The sequence below is a fragment of the Microplitis mediator genome, chromosome 1 (genome assembly GCF_029852145.1).
Source record: "Microplitis mediator isolate UGA2020A chromosome 1, iyMicMedi2.1, whole genome shotgun sequence".
NCBI classification, from domain to species: Eukaryota; Metazoa; Arthropoda; class Insecta; order Hymenoptera; family Braconidae; genus Microplitis; species Microplitis mediator.
The window spans coordinates 12,272,189-12,286,514 of NC_079969.1; the positions used below are offsets into that span (position 1 = coordinate 12,272,189).

The following is a 14,326-nucleotide window of genomic DNA, read 5'->3' on the forward strand; positions in this document are numbered from 1 at the left end:
TATCATCAGATGTGTTAATTTAATGTTATTTCAATGTCTAATCAAATTGGAAATTTTTCATTCAAGGAAAAACGCGAAACTTATCAAGGACCGATTTCGTGGGATTCGAACCCGGGACCCTACGCACGAAAGACCGACGCATTAACGACTACGCTACACTACCGATTGTGGCTCCTAAGTTTATTTATGCTATTTAAATATTATTCGGTACCAGCCAGGTATTCCTAAGATATACCTAACTTAGGCAATGACGAAGATTTTCCAAATAATAGCCAAATTTGACATACCTAGCTTTCGCAAGTCTTTAGTCATCCTCATTGCGTTATAGTCAGGAATTCCAAAGATACACTGAACTTACACCCAACCAGAAACTCCTAATAACAACCAAGTTTGGAAAAGTGTTGGTATATTAAGTTTCAACTTTCCTCATAAGGAACGGACAAGGTTCAAATTAGGCTTGCCGTATTTCGGAAAGCCTCATTCGTCCTGAATCGGTGTTTCGGCATGCCGCACTGGAATTACAGTCGGGATATATATAGTCTAGTTACCATTGCTACCTACCAGTCAGGAATTCCAATAGTATGCCCTACTTCGGCAATGCCACAGAGTTTCGTGATCACAATCGAATCTGGAATTTTTTCGGCATGCCAATGTTCGTTTTGCCTTATGAAAATTTCGTTAGATACGAACTAGGCTTGCCTAAGTAAGGCAAGCCTAGTTCGGGCCAAACTGATTTTTCGGCAAGCCTCACCAAAATTTCTAGTCGGGCTCCTATCGATAAAATGGTTTATAGTAAAACAAACATTATTTATCTCATATTATCATCAATAATAATTTAATTTAACGACGTTGATTAAGTTAAGTATAAATAATATTACAGAGAATTCATTTGTTTATAATCTTTGAATAAATAAAACTACCAATAAACTTCATGCATAGTTAAATTAATTTATAAATAAAAATTAATTAATTTAGTAAAATATGGAGATTTTTATTAGTCTGTTCGATTTGAATTAACTTATAATTATTAATACGATATGAAAGAAATAAACTACAAAATACTGTAAAATTTTATATTATAAATTCAATACTTAAATTTTTTTATACGATGAGTAAAAATATATGCTGAGCACAAATCATGCGATGGGCTACATAAAAATAAGTTCAGTAATCATGAGTAATAAAATGAACGTTTTCGATGTTTAGTTTTTGCTACATGTTATTAATTGATCGAGTTATTCATTTACAATTTCTACTTCATAGTTCTTTTATTCGCTTGTTTTTGTTTATCATCTATTTGAAGAACAAACCATCTTGAAGATGAGCTAGTGTAGTTGACAACAGACAATAGTATCCTGTTTTAACTTTTTTTGTCTTGATTATCTATTTTAAGTTAAATAGTGAACTGCTACTCCATTCCTTTGTTGTGCCCTTGGCAGGCTTAAATCGTCTTCTTCATTTTTTATAAGCGTGCATATGGCTGACATAATGAAAAATAAATAAGGATAGATGTCAATACACAAATTACAAACATTGAGAAAAATCGAGCATTTAGAGAAATTGACGAAAAACTAGTATATTACACACCCAGGGAGAAAATTAGGATATTCCAACCCGTGTGTGTAATTGCCTACCCGAGCCGAAGGCGTCCTAGCTTCCTCCGTGGTGTGTATACGATTTTTCATCAAATCTACAACTGAAAGTTTAATTTTTTGCCTCTGTTCATGGGAAAAATGGCACATGCGCTAATTCTCATTATTTGTTTTCTCATAAAAGAAAAGCACGTCTTTCTTCCCTCTAAACAGGACAGGAATTTAAACATTCGGCTGAACGGACTCACATATTAATCGATAATCGATACTATTTTTGAATAAAAATTTATTGTTGTAACCAAATTTACTATGTTTCATTTTAAAAACATAATTATTTTATATCTATATTTTTGTTTGTCTCAAATAAACATCTAAGCTATGAATCTAAGTCTATTACAATCATTGAAAGAATATAGGAAATTGAGAGCTTAAAAAAATTCAATAGTTTACCTCACACTCGGTAGTAGTCAAAGAGAAACTTGGCGAATCAATATCATTACTACTGTCATCCTCATTATCTCTTTGGCAAGCTGATTCAAGATGTTTATTAAGATATGATTTGAGAGCAAATGATTTGTGGCATTTGGGGCATTCATAATTTTTATCAACAGAATGAGTTTGCATATGAGCACGAAGATTTGATCTATCTGCGAAAGCTTTACCACAATGAGCACATCCATAAGGTTTTTCACCAGTGTGACTTCTGAGGTGACCTTGAAGCAACCAGGGTCTAGAAAACATTTTACCACATACCCCACAGCTATGAGTAAGCTTGTGAGTGAGTACATGCATTGCTAAGGCAGGCATGCTCACGTAGGCCTTCCCGCAATGGATACATTTTTTTGCAGATTGTGAGTCGATACTCCTGTGAGTTTGCTTATGCCGAGAAAGGTTTGATGACGTGGCGTATTGTTTGCCTGAGAATATTTCAAAGAATTAATATTTTAATTAATATGGATAGCCAACAAACGAAAATAAATTGAAACATGACTTCTAGCCGATCCGAGTCAATCCGATTGCTTTTTTGGCGGATCTGAATTACGGTAAATTTGCCGCAATTTACAGTAATTGACCTATTTTACAGTGGATTGCGGTAAGTACAGCAATTTACCATAATTTGCGGCATTTTTACCGTAAGCACTGTGTGTCTTTTATTTTTACAGTTTTTACAGTGCAATATTTTCCTTTGCGGTAAAATACCGCTGGCTTGTCACAGTTTTACGGTAAATGATTTTTCTCACTGCAAATTTACGGCAAAAATATCGTATTTTTGCTGTGAAATATCGTATGTTTACTGTATCCCGCATGATAAAAATGTATAGTTTTAAAGTATACTACAAAGTATACCCTCGCAGATTTGAATCACGGTGGAAACACCATGGAAGTGTTAACACCGTGGATTCACCGTGATTACACGGTGGGTTTGTTTCATTTTACCACCGCGTAATCACAGTGGGAAAATGGAACAAATCCACCGTGTTTCCACCGTGATTCAAATCTGCGAGGGTAGCCATGTGTATACTTTCTATAAATTCGGCAAAATATCTCATAAATAAGTTATAACCTGTTATACTTAGTTATTATAAATTTAAGATGTAATTAATTGTATAGTATTACATATATGTAAACTATACCTTAATGTATACTGTTTAATATATTCAAAATTTATAAACTAAACTATAGTTGATCGAAGATATTTATGATAGAAGTAGAAAGTATCATAATCGATATACATTGCAAATCTATCAACGAGTATATCCCAAATATATAAATGAAGTATAAAAAAAGTATACAATTTAGTATAGCTTAGGAAAACAAAAATTAAATCGGTCGAAAAAAAAATTATCTTCAGAAAATTTATTTCTCAAGATGATTTCTTCTTACTCCAAAACAACTTCGGTCTTCCTGAGAATTTTCTCCTGAGAATTCCGATATAATTAGAGTATACTGATTACATATATCTTTTATTATATAATTCGGGTACACGGAAAGAAAATTATGGGAAGTTTTACTATGCATTATAGGAATAGTTCCCATAATGGTATAGGAATTGTACCCATACTATTATAGGGGTGCTTCCCATATATTATGGGATCCATCCCTATAATAGTATGGGTACACTGTTAGAAGTATTTATTTGAGCCAAATAAGATTTATTAATAGTTAATAAATGATTTATTAAATGAGATTTATTTGAGCCAAATAAGCCATTTCTTAATAGTTAATAAATGGCTTATTTGAATAGAAAGAAATGACACATGAAGTTCAGGTTATAACTTTGAATGGAATGAGTGTGATTGTTAGTAAAAATTTATTATAAAATTTCATTTTTTTTATATCTTTTGTATAATAATTTTCATCTTCAATTAACATTAATTGTGTGTATTATTTTCTTTAAAAAAATAAAATTAAACAGTCCTATAAAATATCTGTCATAACCTTACTTAATTAACATCACGTGTCATTTCTTTCTATTCAAATAAGCCATTTATTAACTATTAAGAAATGGCTTATTTGGCCCAAATAAATCTCATTTAATAAATCATTTATTAACTATTAACAAATATTTATTTGGCTCAAATAAATACTTCTAACAGTGTAAAATTCCTATAACATTATGGGAACCATTCGCATAATGGTATAGGAGTAGTTTCTATACCAACACGGGAACCATTCCAATAGTATTATGGGAACTGTTCCCATATCATTATTGGAACCATTCCCATAATGGTGTGGGAATCATTCCCATACTATTATGGGAACTATTCTTATAATGTTATGGGGACCATTCCCATAATATCATAAAAAATTTTTTTTGCAAAACAGTGTAGAAATTTCCATCATGATATGGGGAGATTCAAATAAAGTGTCTCCGACGCTACATTTATTAAAAAGAAAAAAATTTTGTTGAAAATTTTAATGTTTTTGTCAAATGCAAATTTTTTTTCAATGTTTGAATTTTTGTTTTTATATTTAATAATATTTCTGTATATTATAGAAGTGATTTCCACACTTTTCTTTAAATTAATTTTTTCATGATAGTATGGGAACCATTCCCATAATATTATAGGAATGGTTCCTATAATGGTATGGGAATAGTTCCCATAATGGTATAGAAATAGTTCCTATAATGTTATGGGAATGGTCCCTATAATTTATGGGAATGGTTTCCATAATTTATAGGAATAGTTCCCATATATTATAGGAATGATTCCCATAATATTATAGAAAGTATTCCTATAAATTATAGGATCCATTCCTATAATCAGAGGAACCATTCCCATAACGTTATGGGTATCATTCCCATAATTATAGGAACTATTCCTATAATTATGGGAAACATTCCTATAATTATAGGAACTGCTCCCATAATTTATGGTCGTAATTCCTATGTTGGTATAGGAAAAAATTTCACAAAATTATGGGAACAGTTTCCATTATTTTCTTTCCGTGTATAGTTTAGCTTATTCAAAATTGATATAACTCAGAGTATATTAAATTATAAATCTTACTTATACTGATAAAGTATAATCAAGTATATCAAAACGGCAAAAAATAGTAGCATGAAAATATATTGAGAATTATGCATTGAAGTATAATTTTATATATCCAATTATAATTTGAGATATACTTTTCACCTATACACTTTTTTCATCCGGGATAATACCGTATTTTACCGAAAATTAAAGGATATTACTACAAATTACGGTAGTTAACCTAAATTACGGTATTTTACCTTAAAATACCGTAATTATTCGGAATACCGAACATTACGGCCAATTACAGTAGGCACCGTAATTTACCGTAATTCGGACTCACCAGGGTTCACTACTTTTTTTCCGATTGAGAATTGAAAAACGTAATACTCGAATTGGATTGGTTTCGTTGGAATCGAAAAACATTTTATGCTTTTCTTACGGTTTTGATGTTTGTTCGATTTGAGCATTATTTTAAACAAAAACGACTCAACGGTGTTTTTTTTTATTACCGTTTAACCCTGATTGAAAACTACGATTGAACCTAATTAAAAAATTCTAACTAGTTTCAATCAGACTCAATCGAAAAATGATTAAAACATAAAAGATTATTTTCTGATTGAATCCGATTGAAACTCAATCAGTTCATCGGAACGCTTCCAAGTATATTTTGATTGACTGATTGAACCTGATAGAAATCCAATTGAGTTTGTGCTAAATACAAACCATGAGTAAACTAGCGTTGATATTAATTTTACTCATGGTATTGATCGTTCAAATTTTAGCTAAAAAATTTTGCTTTGTTTCTTTATAAAGAATCATGTTTATTAAATAATTTAAAAGAAAATGTATTCGAAATCGTTTTGATTAGAAAATTATATAACTCAAAACGAAAAAACGTATTCATTCGGTTTAAAAACGATGGTCGTCGTTACACCGATTGATTCAAATAGAAAATAACGAACCTTAATTTGAAATTACAAATTGATTCGAATAAATAGAATATCGTCGATGCGTAACTGTCCAATCTGGATTCAAGATTACGATTTTCAATTCGAGCTAATTCATTTTCATTTGTTGGGAGATAAGTTAAGTAGTCACTAATGATGCATACCACATTCACAACAGACGTATCGGCCAGCTCTTGGTGCTTCTGGTGGTTCAACGGTTATTTCAGTTACTGAATTATTTTTTTGAATAATGTTACTAATTTGTTTTTTATTTTTCGACCTTCCGTCAGCAACTAGGAGTGTATCATAAGTATAAGAAGCAGTTTTAACTTCCGTCTGTTCAGTGATAGTTTGTACTTCTTTGTCCCTTTGACTAGGTTGTAAGTTTGGGTTATTATTCTCGATGTCACTGCTGCATTCAGATGTCGGTGGTGTTAGCGGAGGAGCTTCCAGAGGAGATACTTGAGTTGAAATGATAGAAGGTATCGTAGGTGTGGTATATGTGAAAAGAATTTCTTGAACGGGAGAGAGAGGTATGAAGACACCATTTGAAGTCTGCTGAACAATGGTTGGTTCATATATAATTCCTGTTGCTTGTTGTTGGTATACTGTTGCCGTACTTCCAGTTAAATCTATTGTATTTACTTGATATATTGGAGGTTCTACTGGTTGATAGATGCTTATTTCTTGGACATTTTCAGTAGTGGGAGATTCTATTACATTTTGAGGACCAATCGCGATACTTGGTGGTGGCAAAGGAGGTAAAGATCTTGATAATTCTAAAAGATCATGTGCTGCTTCAGTTTCTGCTGCTGATCTATCTCGAAATATGGGCGTTTCCTCTGCATCTTGAGTTTTTGATGAGTTTGTAATGATAGGATTGTGACATCGATTATTTGTAGTTATCGAAGAAGATGTTGCTGTAGATATTGTATCTGAACTCTCATGATCCACTTTTTCACAGTCAAGAACTGAAGAATCTTTTTCTGATTTCGGCGACGAATATGAAATTGAATTAGAAGTTGATACGGAATATATTTTTCTATCGAATACTACATCCCTCAACTGAGATGCATTGCTATCTGTAAATATTAACAATTGAATAAAAAATTTGTATAACATACACAATATCTTAAAGATAAAAATCTGATTAAACATACCTAAAGAATCTATGGGCGTAATAGAAACCTTAGGAGAGTCTGTTATTAGAGTTGCATGAGGTGAAGGAGAATCCCTAGATCTGTTCCAACTTTCAAATCCTCTCGTAACACTCATGTACTTGTTGCACAAAGCTTTTTTTACCATATAACATCGCGGCATGGTGGTAAATTTTTATTTGCACAGAGGAAACAAATAACATAAACAGTGCAAAAAAAACCGATGTGTGAAATTATAAAAATTTAAACACTATTTTTAACTTGAATTTTATAAAATATCAATTGCAGGACTTGACGTCAATACCAAAAGATAATTATCCTTATGTGTAAGATTTTCTAAGTTGATTAATATTCAAAATTTGGTCTAATTAATTCAATTATTCTTAAAGGTTCTAAAATATCTCGTTGCACGATACCTCTAAAGATATATACTTATTCCTAATATTAATGTACAATTCATCACAAAGTGAGCTAATTCGTTAAATTAGCGGTAAATAATGGACTTTTTTGACCAAAGAGAATCACTTTCTCAATCTGTCACATGAACAAAGTTTCATTAATTATTTATATTAATAAATTCACTTGTACGTTAATTAATGTATCTTTACTGAGTTATCATTACTACTGATTCTAATTTTACCTTGCTTAATATTGCTTTCGTTGTATTTATCTGGGTGGAAATTAATTATTATTTACTTAAATATTACATTAATTATTTTATTATTACTACAATATTATTATATTTAACTTAATAAAACCTTTTCGTTTCATAGATATAAAATCGTCAAAGTCTAGCTTATACATTTCTATTTCTTAGATATTTGTGTCTTCCGTGTCGATCTGACAATAATTAATCAGTATACTTGCATTCTGCATCATGTTTTTATCATATTGTACATTTATCCTTCACTATTTAGAATAAACGTCTTTCACTGTCGATCTGGTTTGAATAAATTTCAATAAGGCAAACGCCGCAGGTTGAGCAACAAGTTGGACAACAGGTCGACTGACGCTACCGCGCTCTTTCTTTATATTAGTTGTGATCGATACTTGAACATCCCATGATGTCGAATGCTTATATTTTTTTTCGCTCGTTTTTCGTACTTTCTGTTTTAAATGAGCTCGTTGAGTAATAACAGCCATGCACACAGTAACAATCATTTGAGCTTTCAGTTTACTGTTAATAAAGTTAATACTAATACAATTAAAATTGAATTAACGATGTTAGCATGCGTACACAGTGTATGTAATCACTACCACCCCCCATTACCACTACCACTTCTACCCCTCACTGTTTCACCCTCGTCGAATCTTTACGGAGCTTTGCGGAGTTAGTAGAATTTGACTCGTGATTCGATCACTGATTTTAATACAAATACATTCCTACACGATTATTTTCAGTTATGCTCATTAAGATCTACTAATGTCAATTAGTTCACCTAGGTAGGTAATAAAAAGTACAAGAAAGCGTACCACCTGTAGGCGCAGAAGCAACAATTGTCCGCTGTAGTGCGGAAAGTAGACCGACTACATGGCTCGTCCGGGTGTGGCTGAGGTGCAACTGGCGCTTCAACCCCCGCAATCTGGTGGTTGAAGCGCGTGCGTGCTTGTCAACGACGGCGCTACTGAGAGGCTTTCTACAACATCGAGCTAGTAGAAAACGTGTTGGAAGAGGCCAACAGAAAGCGACCACCGATGGTTTCAGTGGTGGCGACAAGACGAACAATGAAACTCGTGTCGTCTCGGTGATGTGCAGTGCATCGATTTTACGAATCTGAAGCCACCAGACTAGCAACACCTGTTACTGCGCCAAATAATATGGCGCTGCATACGCACCCTTCTTAACAAACTCATCGCCACTTACTTTTTTGCTAATCGATAAAGACTAGATGTGACAATGCAACCAAATTCATTCACCAGGTGACCATGGTGGCTGAAAATATGATATATATACATATTAGGGAGACCGATATTTCCCAAGTAGGCTTTTTTTTTACTTGGCCATGACATAAATTATTTATTTGAGACCCAAAAATAATAAAAAAAAATTAATGTAGTAGATTCTAATGCCGTTTAGTCCTGCCTCAATGATGATACTTCACCAATGTAATACAATGAGCACAATTTTATCACTCGCTGAGAAATACGCATTTAGCAATGATCAAAATATATTTTCGTAGTAAAATTTAACGCTTTACAAAAAGATGTCCTATGTTTTTTTCGTAAATCTAACCATTTAAGTAATATTGGAGTTTAATTTGGACGTCCGTACGTTTGTGTGTCGTACACTGAGAGAAAAGTGCATAGTAGTGGATGCTACGAAATAATGAGTATAAAAGTATGGTAAACTCAACTAATGTTTATAATAACTTGTAATATATCTCAGCGGCAGAAATTATTCCTGCACTCGAATAGGTTTTGAAAAGTTTTGTTGATGTTGGTCAGTAGACGAAAGCATCAAAAAGAACGTGTAATTTGATACCATACCTTTCAGGGGTGACACCACTACTCTAATAGCACGTGGGGTGCTACCAGGTGTTGCCCGAGTCGTTGGATCGATGCCGATCGCTTAGACATGCGTCAACCCCACCTCATTTTTTTATTCCTTTCTCTTTCTGAATATTGGCTTCGTTTATTCTACCGTTTATTTTACTAATTTGTCTCTGGGTCATTTATTATTCTGCCGTAGATGTATCTCAATTATGTGCACTTTTTACTGTATTTCTGGAAATAACAGTAATCAATCGAGCTGGCATACAATTTTGTTTAGTCAATTAGTCGTAATATTTTTGTTTACAAGTAATCAAATAAAAAATAAACTACTGAAACATCATGTTATTTCTTATATATACTTAATTATTTTTTCATGATGAATCAGTAAAATAGTTATAAATCATACATATTTTTTAAAATAATTGATGATCTTCACATCTAAATTTCAAGCCATTAAGATCACTTTATATTAAAATATAGATTATAATGTTATTACATTCAAGCTTAGAATTAACATCAATTATTCTGCTACTATCTACATTTTTTTGTCAAACGACCCTTGAGCGGAACTCTATTTATCCTTACATAAAACTACTTTACGTATGAAATTGGGGTGAGCCGCATTTCAAGAAGGGTTTGTAATCAGAGGGGATAGTTGAGTTTGCGCAATAGAATATTTCCTAGTATATTTTGCTACCGCTTAACAGTCGCTGCAGTAGTCTGTTTTGTCATATTTTAATTTTCTCTATCCCAAAAAGTGGGTGAAGATTAACCAAAATCATTGATATAAATATATGAATATATATATATATATGAATATATATATATATATATATATATACATATATATATACATATATATATACATACATATATATATGCATTCAAATCGAGACGACAAAATTGATATTATCCCCATTTTTCTAGTGTTTTTTTTAAATAAAAACGTAAAACGAGAATGAATAAAAGAACATTCAGTGCGCCGAAGACTAAGCATGGTGACGGATTTGATATTTGCTAATCGTTGAGCTGATGACGAAGTCTCGTGGTTCAATAACACCACCAAAGTTGACAAGTCTGAGTCGACAGAAAAAACTGTGGTTTCGAGATCAGCGAATGCGAAGGAGACGACGGCGACTATAGCATCAGTATTTAGAGGTAAGATTGGAAGTGATCGGACCCTTAGTGTCTATTGTGACAGTGTTATAAGTTTAGGTGTATTTAAAAAAATTAGTGGTGCAGTTATTGTAAGCGAAGCATCCAAGATTATACTAAAAAAAATCAAGCTTGCAATGCCACGTTGTCTTATGGCTAAAAAGTGGAAGGCCTATCCATGGCCTGACAGACAGGATGATAACGAGGATACAGAGAAATGTAATATTGAAACCGTCCAAGAAAAACGGAGGGTGGCTGTAGAAATGGAAGATGAAGAGATTGACGTGGTAGGTGATAGTACGAGTGAAGGCCACAGTATGAATCAGCAAACATGCTGGGGTCCGCATAGTCCTACTGCCGGTACAACTGCTCCGAGTCCACCGCCACTAAACGCTTCGGGAGCGCTCTACTATCATGGTAAGAAGTATATCACAGATGTTTGCTAGTTTTTTTTTTTTTTTTTTTTTTGTTGTGATCCAGTTATTAGTATTGCATCATGTGAGGCCACACCCAAAATAAAAATTCATTTCTTCAATCAGTTGCGTTAAATGACCGTAATATTATTCTTTTGAATTCATAAATCAGCGAAAACCATCACAATTCTGTAAAGATCGATGACATTTTCATTAAATATCAAACCTTTTTCAGGCAAAGTCTAAAGGTTGCATAGACTAATTTATACTTTTTTTGTTAAAAAAATGAACTTTATATTTTATTCATCTAATGATCAATTCCAATAATCGTTGTTGAGTTGATTAATTTTGGTTTTTTCACAGAAAAATTATCTTACATATTTAAAGTACCGTAAAAAAAGTAAAGTATCAGAGAAAAGAAGAAACCAAATCCCGCTGTTTTCAAGCTCCCTGAGCTCCAAGACAGTACATATCATGAATGCAATTTCGAGCTCAAGTTCGAAAAAAATTATGTCTTGCTATGATCCACGAAAATTTGAAAAATCAAACAATAATTAGAAAAGTTAGAATGATTCTTATTTTATGAATTTTTCGTCGTCGATATTTTTGGAACAAATCAATCGATTTCGATATCTAAGACGGTAATCGATGCGATTTATTAGACTCTAACGTTGAAAGAATTTTCAGAATCAATCAGTTCAACATTTCAGATGCTATTAAAAAAAAATCTGAAAACCACCTGACTCTGCGGGCAATATCTATGGAAATAACGTTAAAAAAGCCATTTCACACAGTTTTCTGACCTCTAACTTTGAAAAAAATTTTTGAAACATGTAATGAATAATATTATGAGTTATCGGAAAAAATGAATTAACCCGTATGAAAAAGCAATATATGAGCTTCAGTATAATTCAAAATATATGATAAATTATATGGAATTATAAGAAATCATATATGGATCCTAGGGTGATTCGTTTTGAACGACTATTTTTTTTTTTTCACTCCCACTTGAAAATATTGTTATAGACATTGAAAGAAAAATTTCCGGCAAGTTTCAGCCCTTAATTTTAATTTTACGTAGGGGAGGGTGGGGCAGAGCGGCCCCCCTGAAATTTTGACCAAAAAAAAAATTTTTTTTTTTTCGACTAATTACTATAAATCCGATATGTTTGCGCATTTTACCCCTACGCATGACATTTAGGGCAAAATGGACAAGCCCAAAATTTTGAAAAAGTGATTTTTTCATATTTTTATCGTCAAATTAAAAAAAAATTATTATAATTCCACATTTCTAGCCCTACGCATAACACCTGGGGCAAAACGGACCAGCCGAAACTTCCGAAAAAATTATTTTTTCATATTTTTCAGCCGTTTCTTTATGTGAGAGGCAAATTTGGTCACTAAAAATTTATAAAAATAAAATTTTTTTTTTTAGTTGCTAAATTTTTGAAATAAAGTAAAATTATAGAATTGATTTTATTTTTTATTAAATAACAATTAGTAATTAAGGTAATCGAGAGTGAACGATGTTTACGCTTTAAAAAAATTTTTTCGAGTAATATAAAACCAAAAATAGTTGTCAAGAGAAAGAAATACATTCTTAATGATGAAAACAATTAAAAAAAAAAAAAAAACGAATAAAAAAATTTTTTTTATCACTTTTTGAAGGGGGGCCACTCTGCTCCACAAAAAAAAAAAAAATTTTTCAGAATTTTGGCAAAATGTCCATAAATTTGTTCGAAATAGAACAAAAGTAAAGTGATCTTATGGTTGAAAGCCACAAAAAATAATAATTGGCTTAGGGGGGCCGCTCTGCCCCACCCTCCCCTACTTTATATTTGATTTTGAAGTTTTCCCATATAAAATACATAGGAAAGTTGTAATTTTTTTTTTATTTCTCTATAACTCAACTGCATTTCAAGTTATCGGATCGCTGTTTGCGGCATTTTGTAGGTGATTTAATACCCTTCAAGAGTCTAATTAATCATTTTACTCGCGGACTCTAATTGTCTTTTCTGTATTGGTCCTGAAAATAATTTTTTTAATAATAATTTGGGTTTTTAATTGATATTAACTAAATAACGAAATTTACAGAAAAAGTGCAGGTGACGATTTTTTAGGAAATCTTATTCGCTACAAAAAAGGTCCTCTTAGTTAAGTGGCTCAAGTTCTTCGTTCACGTGATATAGGAATTTTAGTTATTTTGTAAATAAAATATTTGTCAAAAAATTCCACCAACCCGGGAAAAAATGATCAGACCTGATCAGACATGAACAGGCATGAGTCTTCAGGCCTGATCAGGCATGAAAAATGACCATGCCTGACCAGGCCTGATCAGGCATGTTCAGGTCTGATCAGGTATGTTCATGTCTGTTCATGCCCATCCGGGTAAAAAAATTATATATTAAAAATGGCCCTATATAATTATATATAATTATGTATAACTATATTCAATTATACATGTATATAATTATTGCGATAAAAATTAAAAAAATAAAAAATTCGGGCGTGTGCAGGATTTGAACCGTGGACCTTGCGCTCGAAAGTGTAACTCGCAACCCACTGACCTAAGAGATTTAGTTCAAAAGTAAGTTTCGTATGAACTTCAAGTAATAAAAATCTTATACGTGATAGATTCTTGGTCAACAAAATTTTAGATCTATGAGCAGACATGAACAGCCATGAACAGACATGAACATATATGGCCAGGCATGGCCAGGCATGAACAGGTATGATCAGGCCTGAGCGTATTTAACGCTTCAGACATGAACAGGCATGAACAGACATGACCAGGCATGGACAGGTATGATCAGGCATAAGCGTATTTAACGCTTCAGACATGACCAAGCATGAACAGGCATGATCAGACCTGACTGTATTTAACGCTTCAGACATGAACAGGCATGGACAGGTATGAACAGGCATGATCAGGCCTGAGTGTATTCAACGCTTCAGACATGAACAGGCATGAACAGGCATGGACAGGTATGATCAGGCCTGATCATGTCTAATTTCAGGCCTAATCATACATGAACAGGCATGATCAGGTCTAATTTCAGGCCTGATCATACATGAACAGGCATGGTCAGG

General features: G+C 32.6%; 2 protein-coding genes across 2 annotated transcripts in view; one reads left to right on the top strand and one right to left on the bottom strand.

Moving 5' to 3' along the window:
• Positions 1-938: 938 nt before the first annotated feature.
• On the bottom strand, positions 939-8,927 carry LOC130665818 (protein snail-like). The gene is made up of 4 exons (XM_057466426.1): positions 7,179-8,927; positions 6,183-7,100; positions 2,043-2,509; positions 939-1,480 (listed from the first exon to the last, which is right to left on the bottom strand). The coding sequence occupies exons 1-4, from the start codon at positions 7,336-7,338 to the stop codon at positions 1,463-1,465; spliced, it is 1,563 nt and encodes a 520-aa protein (XP_057322409.1). The 5' UTR covers positions 7,339-8,927; the 3' UTR covers positions 939-1,462.
• Positions 8,928-10,604: 1,677 nt separating this feature from the next.
• LOC130665826 (protein glass) overlaps positions 10,605-14,326 on the top strand; it is a 53,015-nt gene continuing 49,293 nt past the window's right edge. The window contains exon 1 of the mRNA XM_057466438.1: positions 10,605-11,240. Within this exon, the coding sequence (XP_057322421.1) occupies positions 10,961-11,240 (280 nt within the window). The 5' untranslated portion in view covers positions 10,605-10,960. The remainder of the gene's footprint in view (positions 11,241-14,326) is intronic.